The sequence below is a fragment of the Scyliorhinus torazame genome, chromosome 18 (assembly GCF_047496885.1).
Source record: "Scyliorhinus torazame isolate Kashiwa2021f chromosome 18, sScyTor2.1, whole genome shotgun sequence".
NCBI classification, from domain to species: Eukaryota; Metazoa; Chordata; class Chondrichthyes; order Carcharhiniformes; family Scyliorhinidae; genus Scyliorhinus; species Scyliorhinus torazame.
Window position 1 is genome coordinate 162,478,201 of NC_092724.1, and position 27,236 is coordinate 162,505,436.

The 27,236-nt window shown below is 50.9% G+C and overlaps 1 protein-coding gene across 1 annotated transcript; it reads right to left on the reverse strand.

Annotated features, from left to right (window-relative positions):
* Positions 1-27,236, reverse strand: LOC140395711 (sulfotransferase 2B1-like). Its single transcript, XM_072483825.1, has 6 exons — positions 26,781-27,236; positions 21,275-21,483; positions 17,987-18,113; positions 16,499-16,593; positions 4,005-4,185; positions 1-631 (listed from the first exon to the last, which is right to left on the reverse strand). The coding sequence occupies exons 1-6, from the start codon at positions 26,920-26,922 to the stop codon at positions 522-524; spliced, it is 864 nt and encodes a 287-aa protein (XP_072339926.1). The 5' UTR covers positions 26,923-27,236; the 3' UTR covers positions 1-521.

Consider the following 27,236-nt stretch of genomic DNA (forward strand, 5'->3'; position numbering starts at 1 on the left):
TTTTGTTAAACTACCTGTAATTAGTTTTAATTGCAAAGCATTGACAATGATTATCGAGCACACACATTCACGTTCTACTATCTGTTGGGAATACAGAAGGAATGTTCACTCACTATCCTCGTTTTCAGTTACGGAGGCATCATTTTCAGATAAAACGGTGAAATATAGCAGTGGCGAAATTAATTACAAATAGATTAGTTTGAAATGAGAAATTACATTGTTGATTATTGGATTAGGTTCAATTTGTCTGACTCTGATCTTTAAATGCAGCAAAGGATAGTTTCAGATACACTTGCACATTTAACTGTGGTTCTGTCAGGTCCATTTGTCCTGCTCAAACTTCCAACTGATACATCTCTCCCCCAGTACAGGAAAACCGGACCTCCAACAAAGGGACAAATAAGAGGCGCCTTTAAAGCAACACATTTCTTTAAACTCGATTATGACTTGCTGAGCCACTGATATTATGCTAATCATATATTTTATGAAATTCATAGTTCTTGACTTCAATTCTTGCACCTTCAGTCCTTGTAAAATGGAAAATTCAGTCCTTCCATTTTCTGAGCGTATATCGAATTAAAATGTTCAGTCTGGGCTGCGGTGAGATGGCTTTTCCAATCTCCAGCAATGCCTGTAACAGAATTGTATCTGATTTACTGCAACAGTTTTAAAAAAGGTTACCGTATCGGAGAAGGAAGAAATTGCAATTATACTGCTCCTCAGAGAATCATAGAATCCCGACAGCGAAGGAGGGGGCCATTCGGCTATCAAGTCTGCACCAACCCTCTGAAAGAGCACCCCAGCTATGCCCCCCACCCACCCAATGCCCGTAACCTGGACATCCCTGGACACTAAGGGCAATTTCATCATGGCCAATCCACACAACCTGCACAGCTTTGGACTGTGGGAGGAAACCGGAGCACCCGGAGGAAACCCACGCAGACACGGGGAGAACGTGCAGACTCCACACAGCCAGTGACCCAGCGGGGAAATCGAACCCGGGTCCCTGGCGCTGTGAGGCAAACTTTATATTGTAAATGCAGCACCTGCTCAGTACTAGATTTTGCGCTCCAATCTCTGAAAGGTAACTCAAGCTTCGGACTCAGAGATTAGAACGTTACCCACTGAGAGCCACGCCAACATTGATTTATGGCTGGTTGGCTACAAGCTGCTTTTCTAGCCGGATTTTCAAGTCACAAAAAAGAGAAAATTTCACCCAAGCTTTGATAAAACATTGAACAAGAATTTCAGGAAAATAAAATCAATGTCAAAGCAATTGATCCTTTATAAAATAAACTGTAATTAATAAAATTGACAATTATAATGTGCAAAGCAGCTAATCTAACCAAGAAAACCTTTCTTTGCCTTTCACTTAAGAAGCAAAACTAGAGAGAGAGACTTGGCCCCAAGTATTGGTCATCAGGTAATAGGCTGGAAACAGGGCTGAGCTCAGGAGCTGGTTTAACAAACTCCTTTAACCTTGGTTTAACCTTACGTCTGCCTCTGGTGAGGGCAGGACGGTGGCGCAGTGGGTTAGCACTGCAGCCTCACGGCGCCGAGGTCCCGGGTTCGATCCCGGCTCTGGGTCACTGTCCGTGTGGAGTTTGCACATTCTCCCTGTGCCTGCGTGGGTTTTGCCCCACAACCCAAAGATGTGCAGGGTAGGTGGATTGGCCACGCTAAACTGCCCCTTAATTGGAAAAAAATGAATTGGGTACTCTAAATTTATTTGATAAAATGTCTGCCTCTGGTGGTTGACACTCTGAGCTGGTCTTGGTGAAATTCATGTGAAAATGGGGGTCGGAAGCAAGTTTCCTTCGAGCCTGGGTTTGCCTTCACTCCCTCCTGCCCGGCTTTGTGGATAGATTTTAGAGGGGAGGGAGGAGGGGGAAGATTCGTGTGCGTTCGTGAAGTCTCACTCTGACTTCCCCTCTCTCTCACACAGACACATACACACAGAGACATAGACACGCGCACAGAGACATAGACACGCGCACAGAGACATAGACACGCGCACAGAGACATAGACACGCGCACAGAGACATAGACACGCGCACAGAGACATAGACACGCGCACAGAGACATAGACACGCGCACAGAGACATAGACACGCGCACAGAGACATAGACACGCGCACAGAGACATAGACACGCGCACAGAGACATAGACACGCGCACAGAGACATAGACACGCGCACAGAGACACACACATGCGCACAGAGACCCACACACGCACAGAGCCACACACGCACAGAGCCACACACGCACAGAGCCACACACGCACAGAGACACACACGCACAGAGACACACACGCACAGAGACACACACGCACAGAGACACACACGCACAGAGACACACACACACACAGAGACACACACACACACAGAGACACACACACAGAGACACACACACACACACACACACACACACAGAGACACACACACACACACACACACACACACACAGACACACAGACACACACACACACACAGAGACACATACAGACTCACATAAAACACACATGGATCTGTGAGGTTTGGACATTTTAATTCTGAGGCGGAATTTGGGAGGCTGTGAATACACACACCCTCGGTCTGCCCTGTCGGAGACTCCAGCTGCCCTGGGCGGGGGGCCAGGCGCTGTAGCTGCCCCTCGTGGCCTCCCCTGTGCTCCTTGAAGGGCTGGCGCTACTGTGGGAGGATGAGAGAGAGAGAATGCACCATGTTCATGTTGCTCCTCCAATCATTGACTGTTTCTCTCCACGGTGAGCCAATCAGCACCAAATGCGGAAGAGAAGCTGACTGTGATTGGAGGAACAGCTCATTGGGATCTTTCATTTGAACCTTGCCTGTATTTTCAACAGTGAGTCCACAGGCCGGGTAGAGAGGCCTGGCGAATGGCGGCAAGGTGACACAATGGTTAGCACTGCTGCCTCACCGCGCTGAGGACCGAGGTTTGAGTCCGGCCCCGGGTCCCTGTCCGTGTGGAGTTTGCACATTATCCCCGTGTTTGCGTGGGTCTCACCCCCACAACACAAAAGACATGCAGACTAGGTAGATTGGGCACGCTAAATTGTCCCTTAATTGGAAAAAGTGAATTGGGTACTCTAAATTTATTTTAAAAAAGGAAGGTAACTGTGGTGAATGTATTCACCAGAATAAGTGGTCTGTAGAGTACTGTAATATGATCCCTTTACCATGTAGTGTGCTGGAACCCTGGTGGGCTCCACTTCTGGCTCCGCCACTCCCCGGACGGTATATAGACCCGTGGGGCGGCACTCCACTGTTACAGCGATCTCAGGCAGGCAAGTTCTTGTGTAATAAAGCCTATGTTCTTTCGCTCTCATTGTCTAGCAGTGGATTAATGGTACATCAGTAACTATGCCTTTAAGTGAGGAATTACTGAATGTTGTGTGTCACACTGAGACTAACACATTCTCATAGGCAGCTAGCCAGTACTTCAACTAAAGTTGAAGAACTTTAATTCTGTCGCTCCAACAGAGGGCAGCATTGCATATCTAATAATCAAAATGAAAAATGCACCAGTTAAAACGGAATTTGGGTTGGGGGGGTGGGGGAAGAGGAATTGTCCCCTATTTTCTCAGAAACCGGAGGCAGGGGAGAATAACAGGCCTTTGAGTCTTTGAAACGTAGCAATGAGTTGTACCAGGTGATGCACTAGGGGAAGAGCGAGATCAGTCCTTATAGGAAGTAGTAAGAAGTCTTACAACACCAGGTTAAAGTCCAACAGATTTGTTTCAAACACTAGCTTTCGGAGCGCTGCTCCTTCCTCAGGTGAATGAAGGAGCTGTGCTCCGAAAGCTAGTGTTTGAAACAAATCTGTTGGACTTTAACCTGGTGTTGTAAGACTTCTTACTGTGGTCACCCCAGTCCGACACAGGCATCTCCACATCATCCTTAAATAAAGGCCTCAAGGTTTACAAAAGGAATGGTGCCCAAGTCGCCCGGGCGACCCGCCCCAAGCCCTGCTCTTCCTGATAGTTACCTTTTCTCAAAAAGTTGCTTTTCTTTTGATCCATCAGTTCTTCGGGCACAAAGCTGTAATTGGACATGTTGTTTTGCTTCATGTTGTCAAATTTGCTGTGGTTCGCAATCGTTCTAATCACATCTTCGCTGAGAGGTTTTCCCAGGAATTCTCCCAGTTTCACCAAAACCCCGTGCATATCCTGAAAATAAACATCTTTGGTCCTTTAACATTTCTTGCATGACCATTGCCAGTCAACGAGACAGCGTGTTCACTTTGACCACAGATTATACAGAGATTTAAATGCGTTAATTAGAAAGAGATTTTCTTCTCTTTCCTTGTTGCAATCAGCGGGTTAATATTTACAGTTTAATGCTCTATTACAGTCACATAATGTGGTTCAAATGTGCTAATGAAATCTCTGTAGTACAAGCAGCACGTGAACAACACGCAGAAGGGCAAACTGTTAGGATTATTTTAGCATTCACAAGCTGGTCTCAAGTCAAAAATCTATGCCAGTTTCATCCTGGTCGATTTACAAAAAACATTGTTTGAGAAATCTCAAGAAATACGCAACATTAAAGTAACAGCAAATGCCAGAACAGTGCATTTCTGTGTTTGAAAGATGAGGGAAGAATAAATACCTTACCAATTGTTTCCAGGTTCCTCTGCTCGACATTGGCTGGGCTCCTCACTTTGTACAAAGGGCAAGCCAGTTACGGACAGTGCTCTCACTCCTGATTGCGCCATTCTCTTTATTGCATAAAATTCTGACTCAGGTAAAGTTGCTCAAATTGAAAAATCAGTCTGTACCACAGCATGAGGTCTTGTGGCTCAGTGACTAGTGAACCTGCATCTGAGCTACAAGGGGGTTCGAGTCCCACCCCAGGCCTTGACGACCAAGGAAGGTGTGTCCATTACACAACCAAACAGGGTGAGGATCAAGCTGCAAAATCCTTCCACAACGCCAATGGCTGGCGGTATGAGTGGGAGAGAGATGCCTGGTCAGGCCACGCTTGGTGTGGAGTGGCGCCCTTCAAGCTACAAGTCCATGGCGACCGGTTCTGGGAGTTACGAGCTGTGGAAGCAGACGGGAGTTTCCCTTAGTGCGCACACTCGGCGAGAATTTATCACTACAGGGGTGTGGAAGCAACTGGTGACAGTTAATGTGCGTTCAATTTGGGAAAGGCAAGGGCATGTTTTGTGGAGGATCAACTGTGTTAAAGAAGCACTGCGGCCTCACGGCGCCGAGGTCCCAGGTTCGATCCCGGCCCCGGGTCCCTGTCCGTGTGGAGTTTGCACATTCTCCCCGTGTCTGCGTGGGTTTCGCCCGCACAACCCAAAGATGTGCAGGCTAGGTGGATTGGCCGCGCTAAATTGCCCCTTAATTGGGAAAAATGAATTGGGTACTCTAAATTTAATTTTTTTTTTTTTTTTTTTTTTTTTTTAAATAGAATTTTCCTCTCTGCAGCGCACAGGAAATCAATCCTCTCCAGGAACAGTGATCTATTACATCAGATCTCTTCCCTGCAGTCCCCCTCCGAATTTATCCTTTCCCGCCTGCTCCAGAATGTTCTTAAGCCAACTGAACATATTTCCCGGTGAGTCCACGATCGCAGCACGAAGCTACCTGCAGACTCACAGCCGCTCAAGGAAAATATTCAAGCACTAGACGAGCGGTGGAGAGCCACAAAGGTAATATTTTACGCTGGAAGACTTTGTTTAAAGGAAAGAGGGAAGAAATGTGTGCTTTCCCGTCGTAAGAGAAGATGACGGAGGGAACATGTGGTGGTAGGTGAGTTGTTAAACACTAAGTTTGAAACCCTGGTTCAAACTAAACTAAACTAAAGGTGGCACACGTTTGAAACGACTAAAGTGGGGTTGATAACAGAAATTCTTCACATAAAATGGGGGGGGGGGGTGGGTGAAGGCCCCAGGATCAATAGAATGGTGGGCGGTGTTGTTGACAGTGCTTTCAAGCAACGTCGTGTAGCCACCTGAGTTTTGGCCACTTCCCGACTTAAAATGGAGAACCGCAAAGGCTGAAGGGAAATTCAGCCAACACAGGCAAAAACTAGCAGGTGCAAGTTTACTGGTTATTAGACTCTGCAAAAACCCAGACAGCATCGATACCAGCAGCCATCTGCATAGTAATGTAGCAGCCATCTACCTAGTAATGAGCGATGCCCGGGAACAATCGAAACATTTTGAGCTAAACAAAGCCAAGCCAGACTCCTCGGCGCCAGCAGGAGCCAACTCAAAAGAGGTTAACGGTCACCTAAAGACCGCCCAACGATCAGGGAACAGCTCCAGTATCGGAGAAATCGAACCAGGCGATTGGAACAAAGTCCAATCACTTGAAACCAGGTACAGGGTCCGCCCCGAAGGGCGGGAAGCCCCTGGGGACTATAAAGCAAAGCCCCAAATTCAAATTGTCCTTCTTGACCGGGTCACTCAGCAACGCGAACCACCCTTGACAGTGACCTGTCCGGCGGCCGCCAAGGAAGTAAGTCTCAAGTCAACGCTCGCTACGAGATAGGCGCTCCTAGCTACCAGTCCATACCAGCTTTTGAATCCCGCAGACTCAGAACCCGAATGAAAGGCCATTTGTTCCCCTGACCTGGTGGGCCAGTCCGAAGCTAAGTATAGGCCTTTTAGTTATAGAAATAGCCTAGAAAGTAGAGTTTATGCATGAGTAGCGATTTACTGTGTATAATAAACGTGTATTGATTTGAATCTTAGTAATTGGTGTGTTGAGTTATTGATCATTACTTGAACTTGAACCTCGTGGCGGTATCATAAAGATACCTGGCGACTCGAGAGCAAAGGTTATAAAACAGAGCCAATTGAACCAACCGGTAAGTTAGCAACAGCCTACACAGCAATAACCAACCCATCGATGCTAGTTTGGGATCCACCTGGCTCCTCAGGTCCTGACCTCATCACAGGCCTTGGTGGAAGAACACTGGTGAGACAGAAAGCTTCGACAGAAAAGCATGTCTCTTTTTTCAGCAATACTGTGTACTAATCATTCTCTGCGTCGTCAGAGTCCCTCTCAAAATCCACAGCATTTGCCTTGCAAAAAAAAAAAAAAGCACCGAGCACAGACCCTGAAGGACAAAAATATTCTGGACTAGGTCAAGGAATTTCTTCCTCTTAAAATTAAAATGACATCCTTGCAGAAACCACTAATGATGCTCATTGTCTTTATTATTGTTTGGTTTGCCTTTGGCGCTCTTTGGAATGACCACCTGCACGTCATGGAAGGAGAGGGGGGGGTAAGATAGAGGGGCATCGAAGCAACAAGGAGGGAGGGGGAGGAACAAAATGGGCGAAGGATAGGAGGGAATGTCCCGGGGGACGGACGACTGGTGAGCACGTGGAAGGGGGGGGGGGGGCAGCGACACAGCTTTCGAGAGGGTGGGAGCACCTAGCAGAAGGGGGCGTAGAACAACAGGTCGGGGAGAAATGCTAGGGAGGGAGAGGTGGGGGAGTAGAGCCCACAGGGACACGGGGAATAGGTAAAATGCTGGTGCCAACATTTTACACGTGGGGATGGCCAGAATAAAGAAGAAAATGGTGGCCATCTTGGACGACCCCAGGCAAAGGGAAACCCCGGCGTGCAGGGGCATGTCCACGTGGTGGGTATGGCTGACTCCACAGGAGGGGAGGAACAGAAACCCCCATCAGGACAGTCACCTGGAACGTCAGGGATTAACAGCCCAATGAAAAGATCCAGAATCTTCGCCCATCTGCAAAGCCGGAGGGCTGACATAGTCTTTTTGCATGAAGCATACCTGACGAAGAAGGACCGACTGAGGGTGAGAAAGAGTTGGCTAGGACAGACATATCATGCGTGCTTCGACACAAGGGCTAGAGAGGTGGCCATACTGTTCAATAAAAGGACAGCCTTTACAGCAATGAATACGGTGACGGACCCTGGGGATAGTATGTAATGGTCAGCGGTGTCCTGGATGGTGCACTGGTGGTACTTGTAAATATATACGCCCCTAACTGGGATGAAGCAGACTTTATCAAAAAGACCCTTAAATGCTACCTTTATTCCCCCTCAAACAACAAGAAAATACCATCTCAGCTCTCAATCCACTTTAACTACTATTACCATAAGGAATATCTGCTGTACAGGGATGTTCTTTGAGAAAGAGAGATCTTGTACCACTGCTTTACAGAAAAGATCTGACTTCCTTCCGAACCATGCAGAAACTCTGGCTATATCTCTTCAGAAGTTGCTTCTGCTCGCCTTCTAATAAGTCTGAACTACTTTGAAAGGCTGCTACTTTGCCTATAGACATATCTTTAACTGAACTGCAGAGAGAAAACTGCTTGACCTCTGTTCACAGCTTAATCTGGAACTCCACTGACATGCGTTCTGCAACATACCGAATACCATAGCTCCATCCAGTAACAACATAATCTTGCCAAGGTGAAATCCAATTAACTCCACAGGGAAACCCTTCATCCAAACAAAACTGCATTAGTCCAAGTTTTTGATGAAAGCCTAATTGTACCCCTAATTGTACCCCCGTCTCCCAACTATTGTTGCCTTTCAAACTAGTGTTCCTTTAAAAATCCTAGCGGTCAAACACTGCCTCAGGGTTTTAACCCTTACTGCACCAAATAACTACAACACAATATAGCTGAAATACCTACATATCTTCACATAAAGTAAAGAATATAATTATGGAACAGATAATGGATAGGGACCAGACTGGTGTCCTGGACACTTTCTTCACTGATAACTGGGAGGGAAATTGCTAATGATGAATTTCAGGATAAATGTGAGAACATGAACATAATAGTTATGAATACAGATGCAGAAATTAGTATCGGGATGTGCGAGAGAAATCATGCTGCGATAGATTAAATGTTTGCAAAATCTTTTGCAGATCGGCCAATTTGTAAATTAACTTTGGCTTTTGCACGGGCCGTCCACACAAATAATTCACGACAGATGGTAGGAGCGTTCAGTCCATAGTGAGAAATCCCCACATTGCTTGAATGAGGAATTCATTAAAAAAAAAAAAATTTAGAGTACCCAATTCAATTTTTCCAATTAAGGGGCAATTTAGCATGGCCAATCCACCTACCCTGCACATCTTTGGCTTGTGGGGGCGAAACCCACGCAGACACGGGGAGAATGTGCAAACTTCACACGGACAGTGACCCAGAGCCGGGATCAAACCCGGGACCTCGGCACCGTGAGGCAGCAGTGCTAACCCACTGTGCCACCGTGCTACCCTAACAGTGTTAACCACTGTGCCACCATGCTACCCTAACAGTGTTAACCACTGTGCCACCGTGCTACCCTAACAGTGTTAACCACTGTGCCACCGTGCTACCCTGAAAAACATACTTTTAAGATGGGGGAATAGAGTGCAATTTTTGCAGAAAAAATCTATACACATTTGTGTATAATATACTGTGATTTACATTAAAATTAAAGATTTCTTTTTCTGTTCTGTTAGGGGGAATCGGTTAGAAAGAGTTCACTTTCCCTAGTAATTAAGGAATTGGGGTTTCAATTGTTTAAGAGACTGCACCAGAGATAAAGGGGATGCAAGTGGCACCGTGGTTTTGTTGAAGTGATTGTTGAATGCAAGTCAAGGCCTGCTTTGTAGTTCTTATTATCGAGTTACCATCGGAGCCCAACAAAAACAAATATTTTTTGTCAAATTCACAGGCGCTGTTTAGCACAGGGCTAAATCGCTGGCTTTGAAAGCAGACCAAGGCAGGCCAGCAGCACGGTTCAATTCCCGTAACAGCCTCCCCGAACAGGCGCCGGAATGTGGCGACTAGGGGCTTTTCACAGCAACTTCATTTGAAGCCTACTTGTGACAATAAGCGATTTTCATTTTTCAAATACTGTTTTTCAGTATAATAGCTGTGAATGTGTGGTATTTGTGTTTCATATCTGTGGGATTAAAATTGTTAATTAAAATAATTGTAAGAAGGCAATTAAGTGAATTGTTGAATAAAATCTGTCGTATATTCAGTACATATGCCCTTGGGAGCATTTTCTCAGCGATTTACTTCATATAAAATCATTTTCTTTCATTTACTTTTAACTGTCACGCCTTTATTTCCTGGACATGTGATAGCCCAGCTTGTATCAAATAAAGTGTAGATTATAGAGGATCATATTGCAACATTAAAGAGTCATTTTCCTGACAGAGTAACCAAAATTCCCGAGTCCTGTTATAAATCATGTTTTGCAATTAGAGTTTGACGTCTAGTTATACAATCGGACTTCGAGCACAAAACCCACATTTAAATCCCAATCCTTTTTTAAAAATAAATTTAGATTACCTCAGGGCAGCACGGAGACACAGTGGTTAGCACTGCTGCCTCATAGCACCGAGGACCCAGGTTCGATCCCGGCCCTGGGTCACTGTCCGTGTGGAGTTTGCACACTCTCCCCGTGTCTGCGTGGGTCTCGCCCCCACAACCCAAAGATGCGCAGGGTAGGTGGATTGGCCACGCTAAATTGCCCCTTAATTGGAAAAAATGAATTGGGTACTCTAAAAAAATTTTTTTTTTTATAAATTAGATTACCTAATTCATTTTTTCCAATTAAGGGGCAATTTTTTTTTTTTTTTATTAAATATTTTATTGAAAATTTTTGGTCAACCAACACAGTACATTGTGCATCCTTTACACAATATTATAACAACACAAATAACAATGACCTATTTTATAAACAAAAATGAATAAATAATAAATAACAAAAATGAAAACTAGCCCTAATTGGCAACTGCCTTGTCACAAGTAACACTCTCCAAAAATATAATTTAACAGTCCAATATATAATTATCTGTAGCAACGACCTATACATACTATACAGTATATATTAACAACCCTGAGAGTCCTTCTGGTCCCCCCCCCCACCCCTCTTTCCCCCCCCCCCCCACCCCTCTTTCCCCCCCCCCCCCACCCCTCTTCCCCCCCCCCACCCCTCCCCCCCACACCCCTCCCCCCCCCACACCCCTCCCCCCCCACACCCCTCCCCCCCCACACCCCTCCCCCCCCCCACACCCCTCCCCCCCCCCACACCCCTCCCCCCCCGATCCTGGGCTGCTGCCTTCTTTTTCCCATTCCGTCTATCTTTCTGCGAGGTATTCGACGAACGGTTGCCACCGCCTGGTGAACCCTTGAGCCGACCCCCTTAGGACGAACTTAATCCGCTCTAGCTTTATAAACCCCGCCATGTCATTTATCCAGGTCTCCACCCCCGGGGGCTTGGCTTCTTTCCACATTAGCAATATCCTGCGCCGGGCTACTAGGGACGCAAAGGCCAAAACATCGGCCTCTCTCGCCTCCTGCACTCCCGGCTCTTGTGCAACCCCAAATATAGCCAACCCCCAGCTTGGTTCGACCCGGACTCCTACTACTTTTGAAAGCGCCTTTGTCACCCCCACCCAAAACCCCTGTAGTGCCGGGCATGACCAAAACATATGGGTATGATTCGCTGGGCTTCTCGAGCACCTCGCACACCTATCCTCCACCCCAAAAAATGTACTGAGCCGTGCTCCAGTCATATGTGCCCTGTGTAATACCTTAAACTGAATCAGGCTTAGCCTGGCACACGAGGACGACGAGTTTACCCTGCTTAGGGCATCTGCCCACAGCCCCTCCTCGATCTCCTCCCCCAGCTCTTCTTCCCATTTCCCTTTTAGTTCATCTACCATAGTCTCCCCTTCGTCCCTCATTTCCCTATATATATCTGACACCTTACCATCCCCCACCCATGTCTTTGAGATCACTCTGCCCTGCACCTCTTGTGTCGGGAGCTGCGGGAATTCCCTCACCTGTTGCCTCGCAAAAGCCCTCAGTTGCATATACCTGAATGCATTCCCTTGGGGCAACCCATATTTCTCGGTCAGCGCTCCCAGACTCGCGAACTTCCCATCCACAAACAGATCTTTCAGTTGCGTTATTCCTGCTCTTTGCCACATTCCATATCCCCCATCCATTCCCCCCGGGGCAAACCTATGGTTGTTTCTTATCGGGGACCCCCCCCCAAGGCTCCAGTCTTTCCCCTATGCCGTCTCCACTGTCCCCAAATCTTCAGTGTAGCCACCACCACCGGGCTTGTGGTGTAGTTCCTCGGTGAGAACGGCAATGGGGCTGTCACCATAGCCTGTAGGCTAGTCCCCCTACAGGACGCCCTCTCTAATCTCTTCCACGCCGCTCCCTCCTCCTCTCCCATCCACTTACTCACCATTGAAATATTAGCGGCCCAATAATACTCACTTAGGCTCGGTAGTGCCAGCCCCCCCCTATCCCTGCTACGCTGTAAGAATCCCTTCCTCACTCTCGGGGTCTTCCCGGCCCACACAAAACCCATGATGCTCTTTTCAATCCTTTTAAAAAAAGCCTTCGTGATCACCACCGGGAGGCACTGAAACACAAAGAGGAATCTCGGGAGGACCACCACCTTAACCGCCTGCACCCTCCCTGCCATTGACAGGGATACCATATCCCATCTCTTGAAATCCTCCTCCATCTGTTCCACCAACCGCGTTAAATTTAACCTGTGCAGTGTGCCCCAATTCTTAGCTATCTGGATCCCCAGGTAACGAAAGTCCCTTGTTACCTTCCTCAACGGTAGGTCCTCTATTTCTCTACTCTGCTCCCCTGGATGCACCACAAACAACTCACTTTTCCCCATGTTCAATTTATACCCTGAAAAATCCCCAAACTCCCCAAGTATCCGCATTATTTTTGGCATCCCCTCCGCCGGGTCCGCCGGGTCCTTTTCCTTCTTTAAGAGAAGCGATATCGTTGCTTCAGACATAGTCGGGGGCAGTTGTCCCCTTTCCTTTGCCTCATTAAAGGTCCTCGTCAGTACCGGGGCGAGCAAGTCCACATATTTTCTATAGAATTCGACTGGGAATCCATCCGGTCCCGGGGCCTTTCCCGCCTGCATGCTCCTAATTCCTTTCACCACTTCTTCTATCTCGATCTGTGCTCCCAGTCCCACCCTTTCCTGCTCTTCCACCTTGGGAAATTCCAGCCGATCCAAGAAGCCCATTATTCTCTCCCTCCCATCCGGGGGTTGAGCTTCATATAATTTTTTATAAAATGTCTTGAACACTCCATTCACTCTCTCCGCTCCCCGCTCCATCTCTCCTTCCTCATTCCTCACTCCCCCTATTTCCCTCGCTGCTCCCCTTTTCCTCAATTGGTGTGCCAGCAACCTGCTCGCCTTCTCCCCATATTCGTACTGTACACCCTGTGCCTTCCTCCATTGTGCCGCTGCAGTGCCTGTAGTCAGCAAGTCAAATTCTACATGTAGCCTTTGCCTTTCCCTGTACAGTCCCTCCTCCGGTGCTTCCGCATATCTGTCCACCCTCAAAAGTTCTTGCAGCAACCGCTCCCGTTCCTTACTCTCCTGCTTCCCTTTATGTGCCCTTATTGATATCAGCTCCCCTCTAACCACCGCCTTCAACGCCTCCCAGACCACTCCCACCTGGACCTCCCCATTATCAGAGTTCCAAGTACTTTTCAATGCACCCCCTCACCCTTAGACACACACCCTCATCTGCCATTAGTCCCATGTCCATTCTGCAGGGTGGGCGCCCTCCTGTTTCCTCCCCTATCTCCAAGTCCACCCAGTGTGGAGCGTGATCAGATATGGCTATAGCCGTATACTCCGTTCCCCTCACCTTCGGGATCAATGCCCGACCCAGCACAAAAAGGTCTATTCGCGAGTAGACTTTATGGACATAGGAGAAAAACGAGAACTCCTTACTCCTAGGTCTGCTAAATCTCCACGGGTCTACACCTCCCATCTGCTCCATAAAATCTTTAAGTACCTTGGCTGCTGCCGGCCTCCTTCCAGTCCTGGACTTCGACCTATCCAGCCCTGGTTCCAACACCGTATTAAAATCTCCCCCCATTATCAGCTTTCCCATCTCTAGGTCCGGAATGCGTCCTAGCATCCGCCTCATAAAATTGGCATCATCCCAGTTCGGGGCATATATGTTTACCAAAACCACCGTCTCCCCCTGTAGTTTGCCACTCATCATCACGTATCTGCCCCCGTTATCCGCCACTATAGTCTTTGCCTCGAACATTACCCGCTTCCCCACTAATATAGCCACCCCCCTGTTTTTCGCATCTAGCCCCGAATGGAACACCTGCCCCACCCATCCTTTGCGTAGCCTAACCTGGTCTATCAGTTTCAGGTGCGTTTCCTGTAACATAACCACATCTGCCTTAAGTTTCTTAAGGTGTGCGAGTACCCGTGCCCTCTTTATCGGCCCTTTCAGCCCTCTCACGTTCCACGTGATCAGCCGAGTTGGGGGGCTTCCTACCCCCCCCCCCCTTGTCGATTAGCCATCACCTTTTTCCAGCTCCTCACCTGGTTCCCACGCAGCTGTATCTCCCCCAGGCGGTGCCCCCCCGCCCATCCTCTCCCATACCAGCTCCCCCCTCTCCCCAGCAGCAGCAACCCAGTAATTCCCCCCTCCCACCCCCCCCGCTAGATCCCCCGCTAGCGTAATTACTCCCCCCATGTTGCTCCCAGAAGTCAGCAAACTCTGGCTGACCTCGGCTTCCCCCCGTAACCTCGGCTCGCACCGTGCGACGCCCCCTCCTTCCTGCTTCTCTATTCCCGCCATGATTATCATAGCGCGGGAACCAAGCCCGCGCTTCTCCCTTGGCCCCGCCCCCAATGGCCAACGCCCCATCTCCTCCACCTCCCCTCCTCCCCCCATCACCACCTGTGGGAGAGAGAAAAGTTACCACATCGCAGGATTAGTACATAAAACCCCTCTTTGCCCCCCACATTCGCCCCACCACTTTGTTCGAACGTTCTTTTTAATAACCCGCTCATTCCAGTTTTTCTTCCACAATAAAAGTCCACGCTTCATCCGCCGTCTCAAAGTAGTGGTGCCTCCCTCGATATGTGACCCACAGTCTTGCCGGTTGCAGCATTCCAAATTTTATCTTCTTTTTATGAAGCACCGCCTTGGCCCGATTAAAGCTCGCCCTCCTTCTCGCCACCTCCGCACTCCAGTCTTGATAAACGCGGATCACCGCGTTCTCCCATTTACTGCTCCGAGTTTTCTTTGCCCATCTAAGGACCATTTCTCTATCCTTAAAACGGAGGAATCTCACCACTATGGCTCTGGGAATTTCTCCTGCTCTCGGTCCTCGCGCCATCACTCGGTATGCTCCCTCCACCTCCAACGGACCCGCCGGGGCCTCCGCTCCCATTAACGAGTGCAGCATCGTGCTCACATATGCCCCGACGTCCGCTCCCTCCACACCTTCAGGAAGACCAAGAATCCTCAGGTTGTTCCTCCTTGCGTTGTTTTCCAGTGCCTCCAACCTTTCCACACATCGTTTCTGATGTGCCTCCTGCGTCTCCGTCTTCACCACCAGGCCCTGTATATCGTCCTCATTCTCGGCTGCCTTTGCCTTCACGACCCGAAGCTCCCGCTCCTGGGTCTTTTGTTCCTCCTTTAGCCCTTCGATCGCCTGTAGTATCGGGGCCAACAGCTCTTTCTTCATTTCCTTTTTGATCTCTTCCACACAGCATTTCAAGGTTGTTCAGGGCCCCATGTTAAACTGCCACCTTCCGACGCCATCTTGGTTTTTGCTTGCCTTCCTTGCCGCTGTTCTAAAGGATCCACTGCAATCCGGCCACTTTCTCCTCCTTTTTCCATCCGTATCCAGGGGGATTCCCTTCTGGTTTACCGCACAGTGTTTTTAGCCGTCAAAATTGCCGTTGGGGCTCCTATCAAGAGCCCAAAAGTCCGTTTCACAGGGAGCTGCCGAAACGTGCAACTCAGCTGGTCATCGCCGCACCCGGAAGTCTGATTAAGGGGCAATTTAACATTCACCTACCCTCAACATCTTTGGGTTGTGGGGGTGAAACCCACGCAGACACGGGGAGAATGTGCAAACTCTACACGGACAGTGACCCAGAGCCGGGATTCGAACCTGGGACCTCGGTGCCGTGAGGCAGCGGTGCTAACCACTGCGCCACCGTGCTGCCCTAAATCCCAATCCTAACAGTTATCTGGGTTCGGATACCCTCCAGCAACAGGTTTGGGAGAACACAATCTTCAAAACGTTATTGGAACAGATGTTGAGCCGTTAAGGGCAGGTATTATGGGGGCACGGTAGCACAGTGGCTAGCACTGTTGCTTCACAGCTCCGGGGTCCCAGGTTCGATTCCCGGCTTGGGTCACTGTCTGTGCGGAGTCTGCACGTTCTCCCCGTGTCTGCGTGGGTTTCCTCCGGGTACTCCGGTTTCCTCCCACAGTCCAAAGGTGTGCAGGTTAGGTGGATTGGCCATGATAAATTGCCCTTAGTGTCCAAAAAAAAAGGTTAGAGGGATTACGGGGATAGGGTGGAGGTGTGGGCTGGTGCAGACTTGATGGGCCGAATGGCCTCCTTCCGCACTGTAAATTCTATGATTACTCCCCTCCTAGCTAGAGGAAATGGCAAAATGTAAAAGCAAGCAAAACAAAATATGTACTTACCTGCAGCATCTCTTCATAGGTTAGAAACAACAAATTAACCTGATCTTTTTGAGGCCACCAACTCTTAATGTGGTCGAACCAGGAACCAAACATTACTGTTTAAGGAGTGGGGGGAGAAAAGACAAGTTAATAAATGTTTTCTTTTATACATTTAGAGTACCCACTTCATTTTTTCCAATTAAGGGGCAATTTAGCGCGGCCAATCCACCTACCCTGCACATCTTTGGTTTGTGGGGGCAAACCCCACAGAGAATGTGCAAACTCCACACGGACAGTGACCCAGCGCCGGGATCGAACCTGGGACCTCGGCGCCGTGAGGCAGCTGGGCTAACCCACTGTGCCATCGTGCTGCCCGACAATTTAATAAATGTTAGACACACAAAATGTGTTCTTCTCCGGAATCATTTGCTATACAAAGTAAAATACCAATTTGTTGTCAAAACATTCAAACTACTCCAGGCAGCTAGTATGCTTGAGGTATGCAAAATCACCTAGTTACCAATAACTCCATCATGACATGCCCAGCACAGTATATTGTAATTATACTATATTGTTGGGAAGGAGGGGCAAAATTCTCCGCAATCGGCGCGATGTCTGCCGACTGGCGCCAAAAACGGCGCGAATCAGTCCGGCATCCCGCTGCCCCAAAAGGTGCGGAATTCTCCGCATCTTGAACGGCCGAGCCCTCACTTTGAGAGGCTAGGCCCGCGCCGGACTGATTTCCGCCCCGCCAGCTGGCGGGAAAGGCCTTTGGTGCCCCGCCAGCTGGCGCAAAACTGACTTTGCCGGGCAGCGCATGCGCGGGAGCGTCAGCGGCCGCTCACGGCATCCCCGCGCATGCGCAGTGGAGAGGGTCGCTTCCACGTCCGCCATGGTGGAGACCATGGCGAAGGCGGAAGGAAAAGAGTGCCCCCACGGCACAGGCCCGCCCGCGGATCGGTGGGCCCCGATCGCGGGCCAGGCCACCGTGGGGGCACCCCCCCCCCCCCGGGGCCAGATCGCCCCGCCCCCCCCCCAGGACCCCGGAGCCCGCCCGAGCTGCCTTGTCCCGCCGGTAAGAGATGTGGTTTAATCCACGCCGGCGGGACAGGCATTCCAGCAGCGGGACTTCGGCCCATCCGGGCCGGAGAATCGCCGGGGGGGGGCCCGCCAACCGGCGCGGCGCGATTCCCGCCCCCGCCGAATCTCCGGTCCCGGAGAATTCGGCAACCGGCGGGGGCGGGGTGTCGGGGAATCCCGCCCGAGGTTTTGTTTCGCTGCATATATGGGAGTAGCACAGTTTTTTCCCCCTTAGAGAGGGCACAGATTCAATGGGCCGAATGGCCAGTGACTCTGATTTACTGTTTTTACTCGATTGGTAGCTGTTTAAACTGTGATGAGACTTGAAAGAAATGATGGCAGCTCACCAAATCGTTACCTCAAGGAAAGGCAATGGGGGATTTTATTTCCTCTCATTGATAAAAGTAATGAATGAATAAAGATAATTACCCTTGCCTTCCAGAAACTTGTGAATAAACTCCTCAAAGGTGCCTGGGTTCTCCAAGAACGAGGCCATATTGTGATAGTGGAAAGAGGAAACAAGAGCATCCTTTGGATTCCGGGTCAAATAAACAATCTGTGAAATTGTTAAAGTGCAAGTAGTTACCAATACAGAATAAAAACACAACCCGTTTAATATAGTCAATTTACATCGTTTAAATTGTTGTACATTTTGATTCAATTACAGTTCAGGAAGTGTTGACTGAAACAGGCACGGTGAGGAGATGATTGGACCCAGAGGCAGTGTTCAAATCTAACCATTGGGAGTGGTGCAGTTCAATCTCCTAATCTCTGGTTGACTAATGGTTCACTAATGTCCTTCAGGGAAGAGAATCTGCCACCCCTATCTGCTTTAGTTTACCCGCCTCCTGTCCCATACACTTGGTTGACTCTTAACACCTTCCGAAATGGTCTGCCAAGCCATTCAGCATCAAAGCCACAATGTGACCTTGTCGGAGCAACTAAGCAAGGGAAAAAATTCAACACGATCCACAACTTTTGTGGTGATCTTTACGAGGGGTTTCCAGGATGGAAGGCGTAGTGATCACAAAGATACTTTGAAGAACTACACTCATTTTATTAACACTACTAAATTTGAGTTTGAAATGAAATGAAATGAAAATGGCTTATTGTCACGAGTAGGCTTCAATGAAGTTACTGTGAAAAGCCCCTAGTCGCCACATTCCGGCACCTGTTCGGGGAGGCTGGTACGGGAATCGAACCGTGCTGCTGGCCTGCCTTGGTCTGCTTTAAAAGCCAGCGATTTAGCCTAGTGAGCTAAACCAGCCCAGAGTTTGACACTTATTCTGAGTAGCAAACATATTAAGCTACTCACTAACACTATCTCTATCTACTAATTATAACTACTATATCTTAACTAACTCTGCAATACACTATGAATCTTATCTTGTTCAGCTCCAGTCTAATCTCCTCCCCTTAGTTTAAGAGCCAGTGCAATTTATAGAACTGCCCCTTCGCTCCCTCTAGTGGCTAGGCGTAACATGATTTTAACTCTTCACATGCTGTACATTTTAATACTAATAACAATCTTTAGTGTCACAAGTAGGCTTGCATTAACACTGCAGTGAAGTTAGTGTGAAAAGCCCCTAGTCGCCACATTCCGGCGCCTGTTCGGGGAGGCTGTTACGGGAGAGAGGGGCAGTGGGGAAGGAGAGAGGGGCAGTGGGGAAGGAGAGAGGGGCAGTGGGGAAGGAGAGAGGGGCAGTGGGGAAGGAGAGAGGGGCAGTGGGGAAGGAGAGAGGGGCAGTGGGGAAGGAGAGCAAGCAAAGAGTTGCAAGAGAATAGTGGGGGAGACACAGAAGTTGTGCCCCTCAGGGCTTGTTTGGTGATTTAGTTTTATCTAATTTGAATTGATACAGTATTTCTGTTAGATTCAGTGATTTAGGGCAGCACGGTGGTGCAGTGGGTTAGCACTGCTACCTCACAGCGCTGAGGTCCCGGGTTCGATCCCGGCCCTGGGCCACTGTCCGTGTGGGTTTTCCACATTTTCTCCGTGTCTGCATGGGTTTCACCCCCACAACCCAAATGTGTGCAGGAAAGGTGGATTGGCCACGCTAAATTGCCCCTGAATTGGGAAAAAAGGGGGCGCGATTCTCCGCTCCCGCGCCGGTTGGAGAATCGCCTGGCGCTATTTGTCCCCGCGACGCCGGTCCGACGCCCTCCCGCGATGCACCCAAGCGGCAGGAACGGCCCCGTCGAGTTCTGCGCAGCACAGGCCAGAGAATCGCCTGGTACACCCAAAATGGCGATTCTCCGCAACACCCGCTATTCTCCAGATGGGCCGAGCGGCCAGCCCAAAATGACGGTTACCGCCGGCGCCATCCACACCTGGTCGTTTCCGGCGGGAACAGCGCGGGAACGCTGGGGTGGGGCGGCCTGTGGGGGGGCGAGGGGGCTTCTTTCACCGGGATTGCACTCAAAAGGGGTCTGGCCGGCGATCGTGCCCACCGATCGGCGGGCCGGCCTCTCTGAAGGAGGACCTCCTTTCCTCCGCGCCTCGCAAGTTCCATCCGACATCTTCTTGCGGGGCGGCCTCGGGGAAGACGGCAACCACGCATGCGCGGGTGACGCCAGTTAGGCGGCGGATGACGCGGCGCCGGTTTTATGCGGCGCCAATGCCTGGCGCGCGCTGGCGACGCTGCTTTAGCGACACGCCCCCCGAGTTTCTCGCGGCCCCGATCCTAGCCCATTTTCGGGCCCTGAATCAGTCGAGATTGAGGCCGTTTCGCACCGTCGTGAACCTCGACGCCGTGGGCACTTAGTCGTGGGAGCGGAGAATCCCGACCATGAGTTGGGTACTCTAAATTTTTAAAAAAATATTCAGTGATTTATTTTACTTTGTAAGTTATCGAAGCTGGCAATGTAAAATTGGCACGTGTACAGTTCAGTGTTTCAAACTGTGCCGTGGTTATTGTGGATAAGAAATGTCTGAAGGAACCAAACTCAAGCTTTAACATTGATTCCTGTGGGGATTCTGTATTCATGTGCTTCAGAGTGTGATTTTGAGAAATGCAAATACAATTTATAGCGAGGACCTACTGTATGGGAAAACAGTGATAGCAATTGTGACGGGGGGATTCTCAAATGACACAGACGCACACAGTTACTTGAGTATCAAGATTAGATATCCTCCAGCACCAGCATAATTGAGAGTTGTGTAGTTGCAACTATTTGGCATTTATGCCAGGGGCAATTCTGTCCCCATCGCAGAATCGCAACAGCAGACATCACATTAGAGTACAGAGCTCACACTGTCTGTATACCAGAGATTCCTCACGGTTAGCTCAGCTTCAGTATCTCTGCACTTCCACAGGAGGCTGGGTTGTCGCCCAATGGCACTACCCTATCTTGGGTTAACTTTAACTTACAGATAGCCTTAACCAGCAATGACAAGTTTACAAGGCACAAGGAACTAATGTATCAGTAAAGCATGACCCAGAGCTCAGCATAATCAAAATTTACTGTTAATTCATCTTGCAGTTGATCATCCTGTCATTGTGCAAGTAAGTGTCTGCTGTCCTATAGCCAAATAAACCACAGTATCCTGCAGAAAATGGAGCAAATGGGAGGGTGATGATGTCCGCTTTTACTACCAATCTGGTCCTTGCAATTTGGGGGATTTTTATAATTTCACCGTTGATTGTAACAGTCTGTCTTCTGATTTCACTTCTGCCTCTTGGCTCCCTTGACAAATTAGAAAGAAAAATAATACTTCACCTTTGCTTTTGATGTAGAGAAGGACTTTGGCATCATATGATAAGGAAGATGTGTTGTAATGAGCCGGGGGGACAGTCTGCTTTCCAGCAGCTCTTTCCCACTCTTTTGCTCCAACCAGGGGACCCTCTGCCAGTTTGGGATAGTCTGCACTGGTGTTGGATCTCCATTGCTGTAAACTAAAGGTATTATTTCTTGCATCCAAGTGGTACCTGTTTATATAAATGGTACAAGTTATCTGGACATTGGGACCAATGAGTCATTCTCACATTGCTTCATATAATAAAACATGAAATTAGAAAAGGCTGTTCATGCATCGTGACTCCTTCACTTTAATTACTGGCCTTAAGGAAAGCCTGACATACTTTCTCCAAGTCCGGACGAGTAAAACTGCCACCTACACAGCCTCGATGCAGCAATGGCAGGGGGCAGGATTCTCCATTTCAGGAACTATGTCCCCACGGCGTCATGAAAACTGTGGTCTTCTACACCAGAAAAGCCGGCGTCAAAAGGCTACAGATTCACAGCCTTGCAGGGGGCTGGCAGGCAGCCATTGTAGAGCTCGCAGCTCTAGCTGCCGACATGGCCCCCCGCACTTCCGGGTCAGAGGCCGCGCAAGCACACGGCGGCCTCAGCCCGCGGGCCTGGACCGCGGAAATAGTGCCCCCGATCGGCCAAACCCGGACCGCCCGCACACAGAGCCCCCATGAGGCCCATCCTGCTCTGCGATCGGCCCTTCCCTGATCATGCCAGCCCCGGACTGAGTCCGCAGCCGCCTTGTGCGTATCCCAAAACGGCAGGACCACATTAGAAATACGCCGTCGGGAATTTGGCCGGTTGGTTGCGGAGAATAGCGGGTCGGGTATCAGGCAATGGCCTCAGGCGGTGGATACTCTGCGTGCCGTATTCCCCGAGTATGCCGCTTTTCACGGAGCGGAGAATCGCTGAACCGGCAGCCAGCCTGATTTCATGCGGGGAAAGTGGGTCCTCCGCCCTGTTGCCAAACGAGATTTCCGCGTCGGCGTGCGGAGAATCCAGCCCAAGACGGTTCAAACTTCTATTCCTGGAGGGGGATGGGGTATAGAGGGATTGAACATCCATGGTGAAGAAGAGGCGGTTAGGGCCGAGGAACTGGAAGTTATTGATGTGACGTAGGCCATCGGAGGAATCATGGATGTAGGTGGGAAGGGATTGGACAAGAGGAGAGATGGAGTGAAGATAGGAAGAAATGAGTTTGGTGGGGCAGGAGGCTAACCCAATGGGCCGACCGGGACAGTCCCATTTGTGGATTCTGGGGAGGAGGTAGAAGTGGGCCAACTCCAGCATGACGCCATCATCCCTAACACCCCCTGCCAGCATTCCGCAGGGACTGTCCCCTCCAGGATATCCTGGTCTACTCCTCCATCACCTGCAGCACCTCACTCTCTTCTCATGGCACCCTCCCATGCGATCGCAGACGGTGCCACACCCTGCCCCTTTACCTCTTTCCTGCTAACCATCAAAGGGCCTAAACACTCTGATGGATGTTGGAATTTCAGATATATTGGGCGGGATTCTCCGACCCCCTGCCGGGTCGGAGAATCACCGGGGGGGGGGGGGGGGGGGGCGATGTGAATCCCGGCCCGCCGCTCCGACGCCGGCTGCTGAATTCTCCGGCGCCGGTTTTTTGGTGGGGGCAGGGATCATGTCGCACCGGTCAGGGGCCGTTGGCAGTGGCCCCCCGGCAATTCTCCAGGCTCCAATGGGCCGAGTGGCCACCCGTTTCCAGCCGGTCCCACCGGCGGGGATTAGACAAGTTCCATACCGGCGGGACGTGGCTTTGAGGGCGGCCTGCGGAGTCCTCGGGGGGGCGTGTGGGGAGATCCGGCCCCGGGGGGGGGGGCCCCCACAGTGGTCTGGCCCACTGTCGGGACCCACCGATTTGCGGGCAGGCCTGTGCCGTGGGGGCACTCTTTCCCCCACGCCGGCCTCGGTAAAGCTCTGCCATGGCCGGTGCGGAGAAGAAACCCCCTGCGCATGCGTAGGGATCACGCCAGTGGATCGGCGCATGCGGCAGAATACGCTGGCGCTCCCGCGTGAAAATGCCAAATCGCGGCATCCGGCGGAGACCCTCGGCGCCGGTTGGCGCAGCACCAACTACTCCAGCGCCAGCCTAGCCCCTGGAAGTGGGGAGGATTCCACAACTTCCAGGCACCCGACGGCGGAGTGGTTCACGCCATCTTTGGCGGCGGTACAGCCCGCCCGCCGGTTGGGGGAGAATCCCGGCCTTTTGTATTTGGTGCAGTAATAATAATAATAATAATAATAATATTACTTGCTTATTGTCACAAGTAGGCTTTAATGAAGCTACTGTGAAAAGCCCCTAGTCGCCACATTCCAGCGCCTGTTTGAGGAGGCCGGTACAGGAATTGAACCCGCACTGCTGGCCTTGTTCTGCATTACAAGCCAGCTACTTAGCCCATTGTGCTGAACCAGCCCCATCAAGGGTTAAGGGTTAAAAGCCTGGGTTAGTATGTGCATGACTGCTGCAGTAGCGTTTTTCAAAATCCTGGTTTGAAAGGTTGGGAGCCAGGGTGCTATTGAAGGATCGTAAAAGCTTGGGCTAGTGGAGTTTGTTTAGGTTAAGGAGGGTTTCCTGTGCAGTTAATTAGGTTTCAGCTGGGGTGATTTAGCGTGGCCAATTCGCCTACCCTGCACATCTTTGGGTTGTGGGGGAAATGTGCGAAGTCGACACAGTCAGTGACCCAGGGCCGGTATCAAACCTGGGACCTCGGCGGCGTGAGGCAGCAGTGCTAACCACTGCATCAACGTGCTGCCCATTAGGTGGTTGTTTTTGACCGGCACAGATGCAATGGACTTTCTCTGGGCTGTAGACCTTTCTGATCATTGGAATGACAAAGAAAGAGGTATTTAAATCAGCTTCATATTATTCACTTTCAACCCCTTTACCAGTGGGGCAAATGTCACACTGGATAGTTTGAGCAACTGACCGCAAACACAATGCTGCAATGTTCAAATATAAATCAAAGCAAACATCTGCAAATGCCGCCCACAAATTGTGTAATCCCAGCTACGAACAAGCCATGAATACTTTACTGATTATCGAAATCAGTGCTTACTTTTAACATTTATTAACTATCCGATGTAGGTAAACCAGTATTAGCCCCGACGTAAAGCAGACAAATAAAAGACCTGCGATTTCCTCACTGGGGGGGGGGGGTCGGGTAAGATCGAGAAGAGAAATAGGAAAAGGGGGAAGTTGGACACAGAAGAAAGATTTTTGGTGTGACTCCAGCTTTGGTTTATTTCAATTACCAGACGGCTCAGGGAAGACGGAGAGGAGATAATCCGTGTACAGTTCCTCTTTCGCTTTCCGCTCTGTCACGTCAGTGGGAGCACTAGTTCCCCAATGGGGATTTGCAATGGAGGAAGGGGTTTCACTTTGACTCTACTCTTCAAACCCGTCAGTGCCATTACTGATCATTGATTGGAAACACATCACTCCAGTCCATTCACAATTTTGTCAAGTGCCCATTGGCCTATACCCGTGCCTCGAACCCCTTCACCCCCCACCCCCACATACACTCTCCCCACCCTCACCCCACCCCCACTCACCCCCACCCTCTCCCCACCCTCACATACTCTCCCCACCCTCACCCCACCCTCACCCCACCCCTACTCACAACCCAACCCTCACCCACCCCCACCCTCTCTCCACCCTCACCCCCACCCTCACATACACTCTCCCCACCCTCACCCTCTCCCCACCCTCACCCCACCCCTACTCACAACCCAACCCTCACCCACCCCCACCCTCTCATACTCTCTCCACCCTACCCTCACCCCCACCCTCACATACACTCTCCCCACCCTCACCCTCTCCCCACCCTCACCCTCTCCCCACCCTCACCCTCACCCTCTCCCCACCCTCACCCCACCCTCACTCACAACCCAACCCTCACCCACCCCCACCCTCACCCTCTCACCACCCACTCCCCACCCTCACCCACTCCCCACCCTCACCCTCTCCCCACCCTCTCCCCACCCTCACCCTCTCCCCACCCTCACCCTCTCCCCACCCTCTCCCCACCCTCTCCCCACCCTCACATACTCTCCCCACCCTCACCCCACCCCTACTCACAACCCAACCCTCACCCACCCCCACCCTCACCCTCTCACCACCCTCACCCCACCCCTACTCACAACCCAACCCTCACCCACCCCCACCCTCACCCTCTCATACTCTCTCCACCCTCACCCCCCACCCTCACATACACTCTCCCCACCCTCACACTCTCCCCACCCTCACACTCTCCCCACCCTCACATACTCTCCCCACCCTCACACTCTCCCACCCACCCTCACTCCCTCACACTCTCCCACCCTCACTCCCACCCCTCACTCCCCACCCTCACTCCCTCACACTCTCCCACCCTCACTCCCTCTCTCCCACCCCCTCACACTCTCCCCACCCTCATTCCCTCACACTCTCCCACCCTCACTCCCTCTCTCCCACCCTCACTCCCACCCCCTCACACTCTCCCCACCCTCACTCCCTCACACTCTCCCCACCCTCACTCCCTCACACTCTCCCCACCCTCACTCCCTCACACTCTGCCCACTCTCACTCCCTCACACTCTCCCCACCCTCACTCCCTCACACTCTCCCCACCCTCATTCCCTCACACTCTCCCCACCCTCATTCCCTCACACTCTCCCCACCCTCACTCCCTCTCTCCCACCCCCTCACACTCTCCCCACCCTCACTCCCTCACACTCTCCCCACCCTCACTCCCTCACACTCTGCCCACTCTCACTCCCTCACACTCTCCCCACTCTCACTCCCTCACACTCTCCCCACCCTCACTCCCTCACACTCTCCCCACTCTCACTCCCTCTCTCCCACCCTCACACTCTCCCCACCCTCACACTCTCCCCACCCTCACACTCTCCCCACCCTCACACTCTCCCCACCCTCACTCCCTCACACTCTCCCCACCCTCACTCCCTCACACTCTCCCCACCCTCACTCACACTCTCCCCACCCTCACACTCTCCCCACTCTCACTCCCTCACACTCTCCCCACCCTCACTCCCTCACACTCTCCCCACTCTCACTCCCTCTCTCCCACCCTCACACTCTCCCCACCCTCACACTCTCCCCACCCTCACACTCTCCCCACCCTCACACTCTCCCCACCCTCACACTCTCCCCACCCTCACACTCTCCCCACCCTCACTCCCTCACACTCTCCCCACCCTCACACTCTCCCCACCCTCACACTCTCCCCACCCTCACACTCTCCCCACCCTCACACTCTCCCCACCCTCACTCCCTCACACTCTCCCCACCCTCACTCCCTCACACTCTCCCCACCCTCACTCACACTCTCCCCACCCTCACTCACACTCTCCCCACCCTCACACTCTCCCCACCCTCACTCACACTCTCCCCACCCTCACACTCTCCCCACCCTCACTCCCTCACACTCTCCCCACCCTCACTCACCTGATTTGGGGTAAGTGACGATGAAAACATCCTGATCCCGGACCTGGAATTCCTCCCGGGCGAAAGTGAGACTTTCCTGGGAGTGGACCAGGTTTGGCCACAGTATCCCCCGGTGCAGGAGGTTGAGCTCAGCCTCTGCCATGGCTCCTGCTGCAAAGACGGCGGTTAAATAGCAGCCGCTGGCCGCTGACAAAGAGGCTTTTGACAGTGGGACGGGCTCCAAACACAATCACCAACTTTCACTGTGCAACCAGGAACAAACAGAGCTGCAGTGGAGCAATGGGAGTGACCCCCGGGGCATTCAGCACCGGCAGCTTCACTGAGTGAAATGCAACCTCCAGATTCGCAAAGCAAAGCACATTCCGACCCAAATATCCAACAGGAATGGCGATTTGCATTTGGTTAAAAATGCAAACTTGAATAACAGGAACTGTTGAGAATGTGCTCGCGATACGC